We start from the raw sequence: 19,728 nt of genomic DNA, 5'->3' as shown, positions 1-19,728 counted from the left end.
ATAATTATTATTATTAAGGATAAAATGAGATACTATTTTTAGAGTACGTAAATTGATGATGCAAAGAGATGAAAGTGGTAGAGAGTTGATGTGATAGAGTCACATGTGGAAAGATCTAGAATATGTACCTCTCATCTGTACATGTCCAAAACATTATAGGTTTCTTTTTCCTCTTTCTTGTGCTTTTCATTTTAACTAAACTAAAAATAAAATAAAGTTTTACAAAAAAAAGTGTCAAAACTCAAAATATAAATACCTTAAAAATATTATTAAGAAAATAAGATATTACTCGGGGTGTGTTTGGTAGGAAGGAAAATGTTTTCTTGAAAAATAAGTGATTTTCTTACTTGCTTTCTTGTGTGTTTGGTAAGTAAGAAGACGATGTTATCCCAAGAGCATTTAGATATAAATCGAAAAAATTAATGTAACACCAGATCTAAAAATACAATAATAAAAAATTGGGGTCTAGGTCGAGAGTAAGATATGGGGTAGGGGCCAGGGTTGAGAGTTAGGGTCAAGGTCTAAAGTAGAAGATTAAGTAAGAAGTCGGGTCAAGATTGGATCTAGGGTCGGAATTGGATCTCAAGTCAAATCCTAGGTCAGAAATTGAGTCTTGGGTTAATGTTTGATCCCAAGTTAAGATCGAGTGAGGGTCTCATGCTCAAGTTGGGTTTGAGGGCCAGGTCCCAACTCCCAAGTTAGGTCGAGATTCAAGTCACAACCTCGATTCCTGACTTTGGCAAAGACCCAGAACTAGACTGTCGATCGCGACCCTGACCCGAAACCTAAATATCGACCCCAATCAGGACCCGACTCTCGACCCTCTCCCGAAACCAACTCTCGACCTCAACCCAAGAGCCCAACCTCGACCTTGAGCCTCGACTCTTGATCTCAACCCAAGATCCAATCTTGAATCGAGACCCGACTGATCAAGACACTGACCCAAGACTTGACTTTCAACCCCAACCCAAAACCAAACTCCCAAATTAGACTCCTAACCTTCACCCTGAAACTCGACTTGATCGATCCGACTCTCAACCTCAACCTAGGACTTGATTCTCGACTTCGATCCTAACTCAAGACCCAAGATCCAACCTCGACTCTTGATCTCTCCCCTAACTCAATTCTCGATCAAAGCCAAACCACCAAACTCAACCCGCGACCCTACTTTTGACCCCGACCTAAGATTCGAGTCTCGGGATCTGACCTCGACTTGACATCCAACTCTCGACCCCGACTCAAGACCTAACTTTGACCAATGATCCGACTCTTGACCCTGATTCGAGTTGGGGTCGGATCCCAAATTAGGATTGGGAGTCATGTCTCAAGTTGGGGTCGGATCTTAAGTCTTGAATCATATCATGTGGTAAGGTAGAGAGAGAGTTTTGAAAAATATTTACTTCTTTTTCCAAAATATTTAAGTCATTCAAACAATAAAAAAGAGGATTTTTTTTTCTCTTTTATTTATTTGAAATATGATCCAAAGGAAGAGAGAACAATGGATTAAGTTAAGGCTGAATATTTTTTTTGATTTTCACTCGGTATTTGATGCTTATATTATGTGGCCCTCATTATAATTAATTTTTTTGTCAAAAATGGTGAAAAATAAATTTGACTTCTCATAAGTATTTGTTGGAATAATATTACTCCCTCAATTTCACAAATAATGAACTAGTTTAACTTGGCACGGAGTTTAAAAAAATAAAGAAGACTTTTGAATCTTGTGGTCCTAAATTAAAGTTATGTCAAATGTACAAAATTGTTCTTTAATCTTGTGGTCTTAAACATGCCACGTGGAAAATTGAAATTAAAATGTTACAAAAAAAAAGAGGTCATTCTTTTTTAAACAAACTAAAAAGGAAATGAGGTAATTCTTTTTGAAACGGAGGGAGTAATACTTAACTGAAATAAAAAAATAAATATTAAATCATGGTGACTAAAAATTAAATATTGGATCATGGTGAGTCATTATTTTGAACGTGATTTTAATAGGATCAGAATGCAAATTATTTTAATCAAAAAATTTCAAAAGCTTTATAATATTTTAAAATATGTGCACTCATAAAAATTTAAAATACCCTAAAAATTGATGAAATGATTTCTTATATTGATAACTCAAAAAAGATATTTTATCTTATAAAGTTTTCGCTCCATGCGAAATACATATACAAAATATAAAAAAAGTACTTATAAATACATATTTAGTGATCGATAAAATAAATTTAATGTTAAAAAGAATATATTGTCTTCAAGTCACTGAGGTGACCTTATCACTACTCAAAATCCACATGACACCTAACCAAATGTACAAGCTGTGGTTGACGTGTGGCACGTTTGTGGTTCCCACATGTATTACGTGGTCCCCACTTACGTTTATGGTTTCCTCCTTAGCCACGTACTGCTTTTGCTGGAATAATATTTTTCTTAAAAAAACAAATACTATAATTTCGAATCTTCTTTTTATAGTAAATTGATAAAGTATGATTGCTATATTATACTACCTCCGTTCACTTTTAATTGTCATAGTTTCATTTTTTAGAGTCAACTTTTTACGATGTAATTTTTCATTATATTAATATGCAAAAATTTGCAATTTATAGTATTTTTCGTATAGTTTTTGAATATCTAAATTTTTTATTTAAAATATCAAATTAATGTAATCTAATTTACCTTTGAAAATTAGTTAAATTAACTTTCGACAAAAAATAATGGAACAAATATATACTCTTAAAGATGAATGAAGTGGGTTAGACTTTAGAAATAATCTAACAATTAATATACATTAATCATTAGACTCAACCCAAGAAAAAAGAAAAATGAACTCATACATGAAAATTCTTGCTTATAGTATTCAAGATATCAGGTTCATCAAAGGGAAGAAACAAGAACAATTTTTATATCATAGTTAGTGATGGCAAATGAATGAGTTGAATTAAATTTGGATGAATTGAAAATGGGTCAATATAAAATGAGTAATAATTTAATTCGTCCATATTTCAAATGGGTAAAAATGAATTGGGCAACAAATGGATCGTAGTAAAATCCTCCAATATTGTCTCATATCTATGTTGTTTTACTATATATCAATTTATATCATTAATAAGTCATTAACCAAAAATTCGAATCAACTCGAACCAACCTGATAAGAACCAAAATCAATGATTTTCATTTTATTTAATTTGATTTGATTTAAAAATTTAAAAATTAATTAAATTAATTAAATGTTAATTAAAGTTCAAATTGAACCATAAATACCCCTACACATTGATCTCTTTAATTAAATGCAATATAAGGAAAGTAAATCAACTTGCTATTAAAAGAATTGAATTTTACCTCTTTGCAGGTTGTGTTTTACATGAGGAAACTCATTTTCTAAGAACATCAAAGAGTTTTATTTATGTTATCTAATCTTTTGAGCTGGCTTTGATTTTAACTAGATAACAAAAATCAATTTGAATACAATAATTATGCCTCAATCTCAAATAAGTCGGAATTATAAAAAGTTAACCTAGATGGAATGCCAAAATTCTTCAAAACTTTCACTTTTGTGTACGAGCCCAATATTCTTTAACAAGCATTCCAAATAGTGAACCCTCTTTGTTTATCAACTTCTTTGGCTCATCAAACTCAACTAACCTCCCTGAAAAATCAACAATGATGAGAATTGTAAGCTTAGTAATCGTGGCAAGATGGATAAGATCCTTTGATTCTTAATCAGAGGTCTTGAGTTTTGATCCTAAGAATCGAAAATAATCCATTACGGAACACTTTTTCTCTTTAATAAAAAAAAAACAATTTGGTTTACAAAACATCTTGTGTTTACCCAGTGTTCGAGGAAAGATTGCACTCTAAGGAATATGATATAGACAATCTATCTTAATGCAGACATTATTAGAAAACTAGGTGAACAACTCAAATTGGACTGAGGGAATGTGTCATGTGTCCCAAATTATTATTTTGGAGTGTGACATAATTGTGACAAAGGAAGTGTAACATTATTATTGGAATAAATATTAGTAACTCACCATTACTTATTGCTAAAACTTTAGTGTAATCCATGACTGTTGGAATTCTGTGAGCAACTGTTATAACTGTGCAGTCAGCAAATTCTAGCCTGATTGTTTTCTGCAGAATTGCATCTGTAGCATTGTCAATGGATGCAGTAGCTTCATCTAACACTAGAATTCGACTCCTCTTCAATAATGCGCGTCCCAGACAGAACAATTGTCTCTGTCCCATGCTCCAATTTGATCCATCNNTTTGATCCATCTTGTAGAACTGAAAGTATTGCAGAAACAGGAGTCGTAAAGGGTGATCTTGAACTTTTGGCCACGCTGAATAAATACTTTTAAAATGACCTATGTTTACCAGAGGAATCTAGTCCCCCTTCTTTTTCTTGGACAGCCTCTCTAAGCTGACACTTATCAAGAACCTTTAAACAGCAAAATTCTGTTAGTAACTTAGAATCATTAGAAATGAGACAACTTGTATATATGTATATAAAACTTACTTCCCATATCTGGTCATCACTATATTTTGATAAGGGATCTAAATTGTATCTTACAGAACCTGTAAAGAGTGTAGGATCTTGTGGAATAATTCCAATACGCGACCTAAGGTCATGAAGCCTAATCGTTGAAATATCACATTCATCGATGATGATCTTTCCATCTGTAGGCTCAACTAGTCGAAACAATGCACTGATAAGAGTTGTTTTCCCACTGCCTGTTCTGCCTACAACTCCAATCTTTTGTCCCCCTTCAAATGTACAACTAATACCTTGAAGAACTAATGGAGCATTTGGCCTGTACCTAACCTGTTTCAAAACAAACTTACAAGAGATTAGCATTGTTTTGAACAGATTGACGGTTCTTGCTACTGATAAAAACATACCTTTAGGTCGCGAATTTCCACTTTGCCACGCGTAGGCCAACCAGGTAGAGGGTGGTTTGTTTGCACTAGTTCAGATTCTTCACTAGGTATTCTCATGTATTGTTCTAGTCTTTCTATAGAGACAATAGAATTTGCTATCGTGCATTGCCATCAAACACACAAAACAAGAGCTGCATTTAGTGAAAGGCCATAGGAGAATGCCATTCCAGTAAGTCCTGTTCAGCAACAAGGCTCAATCTGAGATTTTCTGATACGTGCAAGTAGGCCTTAGATAATGTAATATATCAAAGCATAAATGGAACAAACCGGATATAGAACTCCCTCTGTGAAGCCAAGTCATGCCAAGCATCCATGACGACATGATAATCGTGCATATTATTTCCAAACGTAGAATTAACCATTCAGTTGCTGAGAAAGTATGGAAAATTGGCCTAGCATTTTTATCAATAAACTCCAAGTTCTTGAAAAAGAAACGTCCTTCGTGTGCAGAAGCTCGAATCGTCATTATCCCAGAAATGCTTTCAGCTAAATGATTGGCGACTAAAGACTTTGTCGTTCCATTTAATCTCATCAGCTCTTTAGCAGAAGCATTGTAGTATCTCTGTATAACAAAATGTGTTCATAAATTACACATTTGAAATAACTACTACTAACATTTGAAAGCTATAACAAAATGTCTATTACCTGAACTAGTATAGTTAAGTAAATCATAAGCACGATAACCAGCAGGACCTCTGGAGCGAAAAAGCACAGGATGACATAGGTAGAGTATAGAATAATGATTGATCCTACAGTAAAGTTTATTAAGAAAGGCAACTCGATGTCAACAATGCTCATATCTGAAGATACCTGCGCACAACAAATGGATAATCTTCAATGATCAACCAAGTAAACCTAATTTTTAGTAACATATTTTTCAGCTATTCTTACCCGACTAAGTATTCTTCCTAAAGGCGTTGAGTCAAAAAAAGACATTGGTGCAAAGAAAAGAGAGTTTGACAGTGTAGAGTAAACTGATTTTGATGCATCAAGCCCCATCTTTACTGTTAATAAGGATCTTAAAACCAAAAAGATTATTAAACCAAAACCAACGACTGCGTAGACGTTGATTAGCTTTAATCTGCTAACGCTGGAATCTTGAAGGTCAATAGCCAACTTGTAACTCTGTATATACTGACCAACTACAAACATTGTGTGTGCAATGGCTGCCAAGGAGAAATACAAGAATCCTTTGTAATGCTTTAGATATTGTATGTATGGCTTCAATCCAGCATCTCCTACTTCTCGTTCTTCTGCTTTGATTAATTGGTCTCCTTCTAAAGAATCTACCTCATCACGTTCCTCGGAGGAAACATTATTATCACTCTCTATCTCAGCAGCTTTAGGCCTTTTATTAGAAGCATAAACTTCTTGACATTTAGGATCAGAAGGAGTTTTTTGTGCATTAACAAGGTCCTGAAATTCCTTACTCTTTGACAACAACTCATCAAAGGTACCAAATTTCATGATCTTCCCATTAGATAGTAGCTGTGAAATTGAAAGATATATGGTTAAAATTGCGATAGATTATAATACTCCTTCAAACATCTGACTAAACTTTTCTCATATATAAACACTCAAGTTTGGCCTCTGCTGACAAGTAAGCCGTCCAACTTTGAGAGTGAACATCTAGACACCTCAACTTGGTCTCAACTGACAACTAAACACTCCAACTCGTCCCCACTGTGTCTCGTTGACAGCTGACGCTGATGTGACACATACATTTGGAGGTGTCTAGATGATCATTTTTGTAAGGTGGAGTGTTCAACTGACACAATGGAGACGAGTTGAGGTGTCTAGATGTGCATACTCAAAGTTGAAGTGTTTACTTGCTAGCTGTGACCAAATTTGAATGCCTGTTTACTAAGTACGATTGCTGCCTTTCTGATTTAGATGGATAAAGATTACTAAGTACTTAAGATGAGAGAGTAAACGGATATTACAATAGAAAACAAATAGAATTATCGGAGTTCTTCATGGAGGTAACTAACCAAAATTGAATCAAATGCTGGAAAAAATTCAACTTGGTGTGTTACCAGCAGAACAGTTTTTCCTGATAGGGCTCCCACGACATAATCCTGCCAAATCAAAACGTGGGATATTGAGAATAATTTTCAATACTGGATATGGTTTTCAAAGAAGACAAATGGAGAAGACTTGATAAAAAGTACATTAAATAGATTAGTCGAGGTATGTGCGTCTACAGCACTAAATGGATCATCCAAGAGGTAAATATCTGCATCCTGATAGAGGGCACGAGCTAGTTGAACCCTTTGCTTTTGCCCTCCACTCAAATTGTTACCTCTTTCTCCTATCTCAGTAAGATCACCAAATGGAAGAATCTCCAAGTCTTTCACCAGTGAACTCCTTTCTAGAGCTTGCCGATACCTTTGTGGTTCCATATTAGATCCAAATAGGATGTTTTCTTGTATGGTCCCTGTCTGAATCCATGCTGTCTGAGAAACATAAGCTATCTTTCCATAAACATCAACCTGCAAAAACAAAAAGCAGAAACTGTAACATCTTCTGATTACGCCGATACAATGTATTCTCTACCAATACAATAAAAACTTACTGTGCCTTTGATGTATGGAACTTCTCCAAGAATCAGAGACAAGAGGGTAGATTTCCCTGAGCCAACTTCACCACATACAGCCACTTTTTCACCATCTTTAATATCGAGAGTTATGCCCTTTAATGTAGGCTTTAAAGAATTCATCTCCCAAGAAACATCAGTGCAGTTTATACAAATGTTTACATCATCTTGCCTTTGCTTCTTCATATCCCTTGTGTGCATGTCAGGTTCCTCAAGAAATTTCACAATCCTCGACAGCGAAACCTTTGCTTCAATAAAAGCCCCGACAACATCAGGGAGACTTCTAATGGGCAATTGAACAAGTCTTATAGAGGCTAGAAATGTGAAAACACTGCTGACATGAAGAGGAACTCCAAACAAGTAACAAGCTACAAAAGTTGCAGATGAGACCAGAATAGGAGAGGACCAGAACAGGAGGAGGTAGTATCCTCTTTGTGTTTGAACAGATGACAGCCACTTGGTTTCTTCTGATCTCAACTTGCTTATCGCGTCCATGAAATGTTTTTCCCAAGAATATAACTTGAGAACCTTCATATGCGCAAGTGCTTCTGTGATGGCTCTTAGCCTTTTATCTTGTGCTATCATGAGGTTAGTCTGATACTTAAGCTGCAACTTGGCTAATGGGGAATTAACTAGTACAGTTAACATTATAATCACTAATGCTGCTGATGCAGCTACCCCTATAGAATAGTACATTACACATAACACTAGGACGAGCTGAAGAATTGTCGTCCATATCTGATGAAACCAAAAGGGGAATTCACCTATTTTATGAGCATCTACAATGACATAGTTCATTATCTGGCCAGGGGAATGAGTTTTCTTGGCAGCATTTAAGACATGAAGTTGTTTGTGAAAGATAGCTGCAGTCAGTGAAGATTTTACTTGTAGTCCAATCAGTCTACTTCTGAAGAGCCATTGCCTCTCTGCTAGAGATTCCAAGCATTTTGCAAGGAAAAATCCGGCTGATAGAGCAAATCCCTCATACTTAAAGGATTCTCTTCCTTCAGTAACCTCGATGAACGTATGAAGAAACAACGGTCCTGTTGTCAGCATTAAGATCTTAATTAGAGCAAACACCCCCGATATCAGGATGGATTTTTGGTGGCAGAGGAGTATTGCCATTAATATAGAAGGTTTTCCTAAAGGGTCTTTTCTTTTTAGCATCTGCACTTTCTCATTGAACATATCAAAACATGTTCCTGCTCCATCGACTAATCTTAGACGAGGAACGTCTCCCTCCTCAAGAATCTTACTTTTACCTTTCTTCATTAATGGATTCAACCACCAAAATGACAATTTTCCAAGAAATCCAGCATTTGCAAATGAAGTAATTCCATCTTCAAATTCTTGTAAAGGTTTATAAAATGTCTCATCATATTCACTTTCCTTAATAAATCCAATGCAGAGCAAAAGTATTGCTCCAAGAAAAGATAGTGCATTTAATATCACTTTAGTAGTATCTATTACATTGCCATGATTATAATTAAATTTCCACATAGATGTTATACAAAGAAACATTGCTAACAAGAATGCAGTGATTGAATAAATCTTCACTATAAGGAAAGTTTGTTGCTTGCATAGACTAATGAATAAACTTACAAATAACCATGTAATGCCATGAACAAGAAGCAGAAGAACTTCAAATTCTTGGTGTTGCTCTTTAAGCTTCCATACTCCAAATGCTATGTATCCTAAGCCCAAACATCCATTAAAAATAGTTGAAGAAATTGACAACTTAGGAATTCCATAAGGTAGTAACTTACTCAATGAAATCTTACAAACTAGGACAACTAACAAGATGAACAATAGTAGGAAGTCTAGAGATAACAGAAAAATATGATTGAGACATGTATCTGAGTTGAGCATTTCAAGAAAAGAACTCAAGGGTTCCCCACAATAGGTATTTCAGAAATTCATAGATTCAAAAGACTTTAAAGTTTGTATCTTTTTGTGTAACTCAGTCAAGAACAAAATAGTATTTATATATGATTAAGCATTTAAGTTTGTATCCATACTTGTCTTTGTTAGGAAGTTTGTATTGTTCTTTGTCTTGACATGCTGTCACACAACCATAATTTGATGATTAATTTTTTTTTTCTTAAATTTCGAGTCAAATCAAATTCAAACAAATAAATCGAAAAGAAGAAAGTATATGTTTTGGTCAATGAAATTTACATAGTTGATTGTTTTTTGTTTGGACCATATGAATAAAATTATAAGATATATAAAGAGTTGAATAACATAGATGAACTGTTAAAAGTATTATATTAAACCTTGCGTATAAAATGTTTAGTACATTACAAAATTGAAAATAATATCATTACAAGCAGTAATGGAGCTTGCGTCTAAAATGTTTAGTACATTAATGAACATTTAATAAAAACTGAATCCAAATGTCAATAGATATATGAAGTAGATCTAATGGTAATTTTTTTCTCACATGCTCAACAATATATTTTATTTTGACGTCATGTCATGCAATATCTATATGAAAGTAAGTACCATCCCTTTAATGATAAGAGTTTTTTTGTTTATATATCAAGGACATATAATATTTTACGCGTTGTATCGAATTGAACCACATGCTCCACTGTAATTGAGTTTTACCCTTCAAGTAAGAATGAAGTCAAACACTTCACTCTTTCAAACAAAACATTATTTTTTTGTAAAAAAAAAAGTTAATGCTTCATATCGTCTTTTAGAAGGAAAGGCTCCCCAAATTCAATATTTTGATGTGATTTTTACGTAATTAAGAGCACATGCTTAGCTAGTTAAAATGGATTATGCCGTCTTCTTGGTGAATTTGAGTTAAAAACTAGCATTGCATGTGCTATTCACATGTTTTGAGTTGAAAGTAAGAGCCTATTTAACTTAGCTAATAGTACATAACTGATAAAATTGAAATGTTGAAAAATATTTTTAGATATTGGAATTAATTTATTATTATATATAAATAAACAGTTACATGTTAAAATAAAAGTGTTGAAATTGTTAATAAATAATTTATATGTTTTGTATATCCTTAAATTTATTGTAAAAAGCTATAAATTCAAATATTTTTCGTGCAAATAAAAAGAGGAACAACGATATGGAATGAAGAGGAAGCTAGGAGTTTTGTTTTAGAAAATATATATCGAGAATTAAAAAAAAATATTAAAATAAAATAATAAATATTTAATCGAACTAAAGTGTTTATAAGTTGAAAAAGTCATAAGTTGATTATAACTTACAGGGAAAATGGTCTGAAAAATACTTCAACTTTGGCCGAAATTGCTGTTACGATACCAAACTTTATGGAGGACCTTGTATCCCCTGAACTATTTAATAGTGTATTTTAAAGGTATATATGTGTGTGGACACATTACTATTTAAAATGATGCAATATTTATGATGTCCACGTATGAACATATATACCTTTAAAATACAGTATTAAATAGTACAAGGGGTAAAAGGTCATTTCCAAAATTTGGTATCGTAACAACAATTTCGGCCAAAGTTAGGAGTATTTTTCAATCCTCTTCCCTAACTTATAAGTACTTTGTTGTTAACAAAACACATATATAATTAAATTTGAAAAAATTTATAAGCGAATTTAATCAGCTTACAATATCAACTTCGCACCTCTTCTTAAAAGTAATTGTTTCAACTTTTAAAAGGGGTCAACAATAGTTATTGAGTTTAATTTCTACTCATTGCACTTATTTTTAATGCTAAGTAATCCATGATTTGAGAAGCACGACCCCAATTAAAACTCTATCTATTTATTTTTATGTGTCTCTGTCATGTTTGAATTGGTGCCAACATTTTTTCAAAACAATAATATTTTAGCTTTTTACTAAAAGCCCATTAAAATAATTGCCAAACTTAAACCTATAGACCGTAGAACTTTATACTGGTCAATCGTAGACTGGGACCATTATTTCACCTCTCTTTTGATGGAACATTTGTACGACTCATAGGTCTTCTTACGGGTCCGTATAAACCAATCGTAGAAATCAACTTTGACCCTCAAAATTTTACCAAATCTGGGACTCACCTACGAGACCTATCTACGACTCATACATAGGATGATTGACCGTTCTGATGAATCGTAAAAAGGGTACTGGACTTGATTTTAGAAAATTATTTTCCCCTTGCTACGGTTGCCATCGTAGACACAACCTGCACCCTAAAATTAATTTTGATTTTCCTTCTTTTCCAAATATGAGGTGTTAGAAAGAGGAAGACGAAGCAGGAAAAGGGGATTCCTTGGGAAACGTAGAGAGGGGTCAATTACTCAATTTGATAGCATAAAGCTAACAAATGTTGGGTTCAAGCTTGAATATATCAATCCTGAATGCTACTGTAATCTCCTAGCCACAAAATGCAAGTCAATTACCTCTTTGCAATTTGTACTGATTATGGAATATTCTATCGCGAATCTTGACAATGATGGGCCAGTTGTCTGATTTCAAGCACCATCCTATGTGTAAGAAGCTAAATATGAATCACCATCCTATCTTATTATTGGACCGAGTAAAATGTTGGACAATTTTATTTAGCTATTGTTAAAAAGGAAGGTCTAGGGATTAGAAAGAACGGTTATGCAAAGCTTTGGCTTTCAGCTATCTCTCATCAGCTTTCTCTGTTCTAGAATCTCATCCCCTTCTAGCTAGTTACCTTCTTCTATCTATAATTAGTGTGTTGTTGCTCTGTTGTGTGTATTATATGTATTCCAATTATATATATATCGATCAGTGTTTGTATTGGAAATTGGGTTTGTTTCAGAAGTGGACTAAAATAGAATGTCAACAATTATGTACAAGGAAAGATCAGATCAGTCTCAAATAGACACCTTTCCTACACATTATTAACTCAGTTTTGTTTTCTCTACATAACTTTTTTGTACTTCCACAGAGTGTGATCAGGGAAGTGGATAAAAAGTGTAGAGAGAGTACATAAATTAGCCTTAGTGGCATGGGAAAATGTTTGTAGACCAAAGAAGCAAGGTGGTTCAAACATTAAAGGAGGAACATAGAATCAGCGGGAAAGCTTGTATGGTGGTTAATGGAGAGAAAAGATTCATTGTGGAGAATGCAAAGCAGTGTATTGATCATGGAGGTTTAGAATGCAATGCAAATATGGACTGGAATCAGATTGCATACTCGAGGGGTTCAACTCATGCTCAAAGGCATCAACCAGAAGCACTGGACTACATTCAGGAAACAAGTTATTGCAGCAATCATAAAATCTTTAGAGGTGTCACTATGACCTGCACTTTTGTAATTCAACAAGTAAAGCATGTAATTAAGGATAGGATAGACATGTTCAGGGAATATAGTATAATAGAGGTCTATCATTCTTGGAACCAAGTTAGGCGTCTCAGAGTATAGATGCTCCATAGGTGTATTGGATTGATGGTATGGTAATAGTTCACAGTTTATTGCCAAAAAAAAAAAAACCTTATCAATAACTAGTAATAAACCAAAAGGCCAAACCAAACTGATAAGAACTAATATAATGTCAAAATTCTTTAGTGCTTTCACTTTTGTGTACGAGCCCAGTACTCGTTAACAAGCATTCCAAATAATGAACCCTCTTTGTTTATCAGCTTCTTTGGCTCATCAAACTCAACCAAATTCCCTGGAAAATCAACAATGATGCAAATTGTAAGCTTCAACATATACTTGTTTTGTATCATCAAGGGTCGTGACAAGATGAATAAAATCCTTCCATTCTTAATCAGAGGTCTTGAGTACTTTTGACTTAAGAATGGAAAATATTGCAGTACAGAAAACTTTTCCTCTTTAATAGACCTTACACAGTTGAAACAAGAATATTTCGTATACAAAGCAGCATCCTGTGTTTACCTAGTGTTCGGGGGAAAATCGCTGAAAGGCATGCTATAGACAATCTATCCTAATGTAGACATTAATAGAACATTATTATTAGAATAATATAAGTAACTCACCATCACTTATTGCTAAAACTTTAGTGTAGTCCATTACTGTTGGAATTCTGTGAGCAACTGTTATAACTGTGCAGTCTGCAAATTCTAGCCTGATTGTTTTTTGCAGAATTGCATCTGTGGCATTGTCAATGGATGCAGTGGCTTCATCTAACACTAGAATTCGACTTCTCTTCAACAGTGCGCGTCCCAGACAGAACAATTGTCTCTGTCCCATGCTCCAGTTTGATCCATCTTGTAGAACTGAAAGTATTGCAGAAACAGGAGTCGTAAAGGGTGATCTTGAACTTTTGGCCACGCTTAATAAATACTTTTAAAATGACCTATGTTTACCAGAGGAATCTAGTCCCCCTTCTTTTTCTTGGACAGCCTCTCTAAGCTGACACTTATCAAGAACCTTAAAGCAACAAAATTCTGTTAGTAACTTAGAATCATTAGAAATGAGACAACTTGTATATATGTATATAAAACTTACTTCCCATATCTGGTCATCACTATATTTTGATAAGGGATCTAAATTGTATCTTACAGAACCTGTAAAGAGTGTAGGATCTTGTGGAATGATTCCAATACGCGACCTAAGGTCATGAAGCCTAATCGTTGAAATATCACATTCATCGATGATGATCTTTCCATCTGTAGGCTCAACTAAGCGAAACAATGCACTGATCAGAGTTGTTTTCCCACTGCCTGTTCTGCCTACAACTCCAATCTTTTGTCCCCCTTCAAATGTACAACTAATACCTTGAAGAACTAATGGAGCATTTGGCCTGTACCTCACCTGTTTTAAAACAAACTTCCAAGAGATTAGCAGTGTTTTGAACAAATTGATGGTTCTTGCTACTGATAAAAGCATACCTTTAAGTCGCGAATTTCCACTTTGCCACGCGTAGGCCAACAAGGTAAAGGGCTGTTTATTTGCAGTATTTCAGATTCTTCACTAGGTATTCTCATGTATTGTTCTAGTCTTTCTATAGAGATTATAGAATTCGATATCGTGCATTGCCATTGAACACACAAAACAAGAGTTGCATTTAGTGATAAGCCATAGGAGAATGCCATTCCAGTAAGTCCTGTTCAGCAACAAGGTTCAATCTGAGATTTTCTGATACACGCAAGTAGGCCTTAGATAATGTCATATATCAAAGCATAAATGGAACAAACCGGATATAGAACTCCCTCTGTGAAGCCAAGTCATGCCAAGCATCCATGACGACATGATAATCGTGCATATTATTTCCAAACGTAGAATTAACCATTCAGTTGCTGAAAAAGTATGGAAAATTGGCCTAGCATTTTTATCAATAAACTCTAAGTTCTTCAAAAAGAAACGGCCTTCCTGTCCAAAAGCTCGAATAGTCATTATCCCAGAAATGCTTTCAGCTAAATGATTGGCGACTAAAGACTTTGTCGTTCCATTTAATCTCATCAGTTCTTTAGCAGAAGCATTGTAGTATCTCTGCATGACAAAATGTGTTGATAAATTACACATTTGACAGCTATAAGGTGTTATAAGAACTTGAAAGTTATAAAAATGTCTATTACCTGAACTAGTATAGTTACGTGAATCATAAGCACGATAACCAGAAGGACCTCTGGAGCGAAAATACACAGGATGACATAGGTAGAGTATAGAATAATGATTGATCCAACAGTAAAGTTTATTAAGAAAGCCAACCCAATGTCAACAATGCTCAAATCCGAAGACACCTGCCACAACAAATGGATAATCTTCAATGATCAACCAAGTAAAACAAATTTGCAGTAACATTTTGTCAGCCATTCTTACCCGACTAAGCATTCTTCCTAAAGGCGTTGAGTCAAAAAAAGACATTGGTGCAAAGAAAAGAGAGCTTGACAGTGTAGAGTAAACTGATTTTGATGCATCAAGCCCCATCTTTACTGTTAAGAAGGATCTTAAAACCAGAAAGATTATTAAACCAAAACCAATGACTGCGTAGACGTTGATTAGCTTTAATCTGCTAACACTGGAATCTTGAAGGTCAATAGCCAACTTGTAACTCTGTATATACTGACCAACTACAAACATTGTGTGTGCGATGGCTGCCAAGGAGAAATACAAGAATCCTTTGTAATGCTTTAGATATTGTTTGTATGGCTTCAATCCAGCATCTCCTACTTCTCGTTCTTCTGCTTTGATTAATTGATCTCCTTCTAAAGAAACTACATCATCACGTTCCTCGGAAGAAACATTATTATCACTCTCTATCTCAGCAGCTTTAGGACTTTTATTAGAAGCATAAACTTCTTGACATTTAGGATCAGAAGGAGTTTTTTGTGCATTAACAAGGTCCTGAAATTCCTTACTCTTTGATAGCAATTTATCAAACGCACCAGATTTCATGATCTTCCCATTAGATAGTAGCTGTGAAATTGAAAGATATATGGTTAACATTCCGATACATTATAATACTCCTTCAAACATCTAACTATACTTTTCTCATAAGCAAAGACTCAAAGTTTGGCCTTAGGTGACAAGTAAGCACTCCAACATTGAGAGTGCATGTCTAGACACCTCAACCTGACGCTGACAACAACAACGTACCCAGAGAAATTCCACCAAGTGGGGTGACACCTGGTGCTGACGTGACACGTAAATTTTGGAGGTGTCTAGATGATCATTTTTGTAAGTTGGAGTGTTCAACTGACAGGATGGAGACGAGTTGAGGTGTCTAGCTGTGCATACTCAAAGTTGGAGTGTTTACTTACCAGTTGAGACCAAATTTGAATGTCTGTTTACTTTGTACTAATGCTGCCTTTCTGATCTAGATGGATAAAGATTATTAAGTACTAAAGATGAGAGAATAATCAAATATTACAACAGAAAACAAATAGAATTATTGGAGTTCTTCATGGAGGTAACTAACCAAAATAGAATCAAATGCTGGAAGAAATTCAACTTGGTGTGTTACCAGCAACACAGTTTTTCCTGATAGAGCTCCCATAACATAATCCTGCCAAATCAAAACGCGGGATGTTGAGAATAATTTTCAATACTGAATATACTTTTCAAGGAAGACAAATGGAGAAAACTTGATAAAAAGTACATTAAATAGATTAGTCGAGGTATGTGCGTCTACAGCACTAAATGGATCATCCAAGAGGTAAATATCTGCATCCTGATAGAGGGCACGAGCTAGTTGAATCCTTTGCTTTTGCCCTCCACTCAAATTGTTACCTCTTTCTCCTATCTCAGTAAGATCACCAAATGGAAGCATCTCCAAGTCTTTCACTAGTGAACTCCTTTCTATAGCTTGCCGATACCTTTGTGGTTCCATATTAGATCCAAATAGAATGTTTTCTTGTATGGTCCCTGTCTGAATCCATGCTGTCTGAGAAACATACGCTATCTTTCCATAAACATCAACCTGCAAAAACAAAAAGAAGAAACAGTAACATCTTCTGATTACACCGATACAGTAAGTATCCTGTACCAATACAATAAAGACTTACTGTGCCATTGATGTATGGAACTTCTCCAAGAATCAGAGACAAGAGGGTAGATTTCCCTGAGCCAACTTCACCACATACAGCCACTTTTTCACCATCTTTAATATTGAGATTTATGTCCTCCAAAGTAGGCTTTAAAGTATTCATCTCCCAAGAAACATCAGTGCAGTTTATATAAATGTTCACATCATCTTGCCTTTGCTTCTTCATATCCCTTGTGTGCATGTCAGGTTCCTCAAGAAATTTCACAATCCTCGACAGCGAAACCTTTGCTTCAATAAACGCCCCAACAACATCAGGGAGACTTCTAATGGGAGCTTGAACAAGCTTTATGGAGGCTAGAAATGTGAAAACATTGCTGACATTAAGAGGAACTCCAAACAAGTAGCAAGCTACAAAAGTTGCAGATGAGACCAGAATAGGAGATGACCAGAACAGGAGGAGGTAGTATCCTCTTTGTGCTTGAACAGATGATAGCCACTTGGTTTCTTCTGATCTCAACTTGCTTATCGCGTCCATGAAATGCTTTTCCCAAGAATATAACTTGAGAACCTTCATATGTGCAAGTGCTTCTGTGATGGCATTTAGCCTTTTATCTTGTGCTATCATGAGGTTAGTCTGATATTTAAGCTGCAACTTGGCTAATGGGGAATTAACTAGTACAGTTAATATTATAATCACTAATGCTGCTGATGCAGCTACTCCTATAGAATAGTACATTACACATAACACTAGGACGAGCTGAAGAATTGTCGTCCATATCTGATGAAACCAAAAGGGGAATTCACCTATTTTATGAGCATCTACAGTGACATAGTTCATTATCTGGCCAGGGGAATGAGTTTTCTTGGCAGCATTTAAGACATGAAGTTGTTTGTGAAAGATAGCTGCAGTCAATGAAGATTTTACTTGTAGTCCAATCAGTCTACTTCTGAAGAGCCATTGCCTCTCCGCTAGAGATTCCAAGCATTTCGCAAGGAAAAAGCCAGCTGTTAGAGCAAATCCCTCATACTTAAAGGATTCTCTTCCCTCAGCAACCTCGATGAAGGTATGAAGAAACAACGGTCCTGTTGTCAGCATTAAGATCTTAATTAGAGCAAACACCCCCGATATCAGGATGGATCTTTTGTGGCAGAGGAGTATTGCCATTAATATAGAAGGTTTTCCTAAAGGTTCTTTTCTTTTTAGTATATCCATTTTCTCATTGAACAAGTCAAAACATGTTCCTGCTCCATTGGCTGATCTTAGATGAGGAACGTCTTCGTCCTCTAGAATCTTACTTTTACCTTTCTTCATTAATGGATTCAACCACCTAAATGACAATTTTCCAAGAAATCCAGCATTTGCAAATGGAGTAATAATTCCATCTTCAAATTCTTGTAAAGGCTTATAAAATGTCTCATCATATTCACTTTCCTTAATAAATCCAGTGCAGAGCAAAAGCATTGCTCCAAGAAAAGATAGTGCATTTAAAATCACTTTAGTACTATCTATTACATTGTCAAATTTCCACATAGATGTTATGCAAAGAAACATTGCTAACAAGAATGCAATGATTGAATAAATCTTCACTATAAGGAAAGTTTGTTGCTTGCATAGGCTAATGAATGAACTTACAAATAACCATGTAATGCCATGGACAAGAAGCACAACAAATTCATATTCTTGGTGTTGCTCTTTAAGCTTCCATACTCCAAAAGCTATGTATCCTAAGCTCAAACATCCATTAAAAATAATTGAAGAAATTGACAACTTAGGAATTCCATAAGATAATAACTTTTTCAATGAAATCTTACAAACTAGGACAACTAACAAGATGAACAATAGTAGGAAGTCCAGAGATAACAGAAAAATATGATTGAGACATGAATCTGAATTGAGCATTTCAAGAAAAGAACTAAAGGGTTCTCTACAATAGGTATTTGAGAAATTCATAGATTCAATTTCTTGTTGAAAAGACTTTAAATTTTGTATCTTTTTAACTTTGTCAACAACAAATAAGCAATGATTATATATTATATAATACGTATGTTGTGGATGATGAATATAATATTATATACAACTATATTATAAGATATATTGTTGAATAACATAGGTATTGACCTTATGGTACACTAAAATGTTTTCACATCACAAGCAGTAAGTGGAGATTCAATATAAAATGTTTTGTACATTAAATGATGAATCTTGAATATCCTATAGGTATAACCGTATATATATATGAAAGTAGAGTCAATGATTATTTTTAGATATTTTCTTTTCTTTTTCATATGCTGTTTTTCTCCCCATAGTTTCTATAATGATTATAATGTGGTCCTTTTCACTAAATAAAAAAACTTAGATTAAAGAAAAACAATTTTAAATACTTAGTGACGAGTCATAAAAAATTATAGAAAATTTCAAATATGACTGTCATTCTCTCTGTATTTCTATATTTCTTTTCATGTGTCAGGGCGAAGCTATAGATTGGACACCCTTCATCGAAAAAATATAAGGTGTATTTAGGTAAAATGCTATGTAATAGAAGTATATATAAAATTTTGAACACTCTGAAAACAAGATTATAGTATAGCTTAGTGGTTGGAATCGCTTAACCAAAGTTTGGTTGCTCGTGCGTGTTGTTGCAAGATCGATTTCTAGAAGCTGCGCTTTTCTTACTTCTCTCATTTTTTTCTCACTTAACTTTTCCATGAAATTTGCTAAGTATTTATTTATTAACAATTTTCATATATTTTTATAATCTTTTTATATGATATCTTTATTTTTACATAGAGATCAT

The 19,728-nt window shown here is 34.5% G+C and overlaps 1 protein-coding gene and 1 pseudogene across 1 annotated transcript; both read right to left on the bottom strand.

The window, feature by feature from the left end:
- Positions 1-3,539: 3,539 nt before the first annotated feature.
- LOC125845629 (ABC transporter C family member 10-like) lies at positions 3,540-9,028 on the bottom strand (annotated as a pseudogene).
- Positions 9,029-13,044: 4,016 nt separating this feature from the next.
- On the bottom strand, positions 13,045-18,613 carry LOC125844057 (ABC transporter C family member 10-like). The gene is made up of 12 exons (XM_049523290.1): positions 16,953-18,613; positions 16,547-16,867; positions 16,367-16,453; positions 15,787-15,864; positions 15,466-15,702; positions 15,024-15,188; positions 14,643-14,937; positions 14,337-14,551; positions 13,954-14,259; positions 13,812-13,875; positions 13,482-13,721; positions 13,045-13,153 (listed from the first exon to the last, which is right to left on the bottom strand). Exons 1-12 carry the CDS (start codon positions 18,483-18,485, stop codon positions 13,053-13,055), a joined length of 3,642 nt encoding a protein of 1,213 aa, XP_049379247.1. The 5' UTR covers positions 18,486-18,613; the 3' UTR covers positions 13,045-13,052.
- Between the last annotated feature and the right edge of the window lie 1,115 nt (positions 18,614-19,728).

Source organism: Solanum stenotomum, chromosome 11 (genome assembly GCF_019186545.1).
Source record: "Solanum stenotomum isolate F172 chromosome 11, ASM1918654v1, whole genome shotgun sequence".
Lineage (NCBI taxonomy): Eukaryota > Viridiplantae > Streptophyta > Magnoliopsida > Solanales > Solanaceae > Solanum > Solanum stenotomum.
Note: the sequence above shows the minus strand (reverse complement) of the source record. Positions and strands in the feature narration are given on the sequence as shown.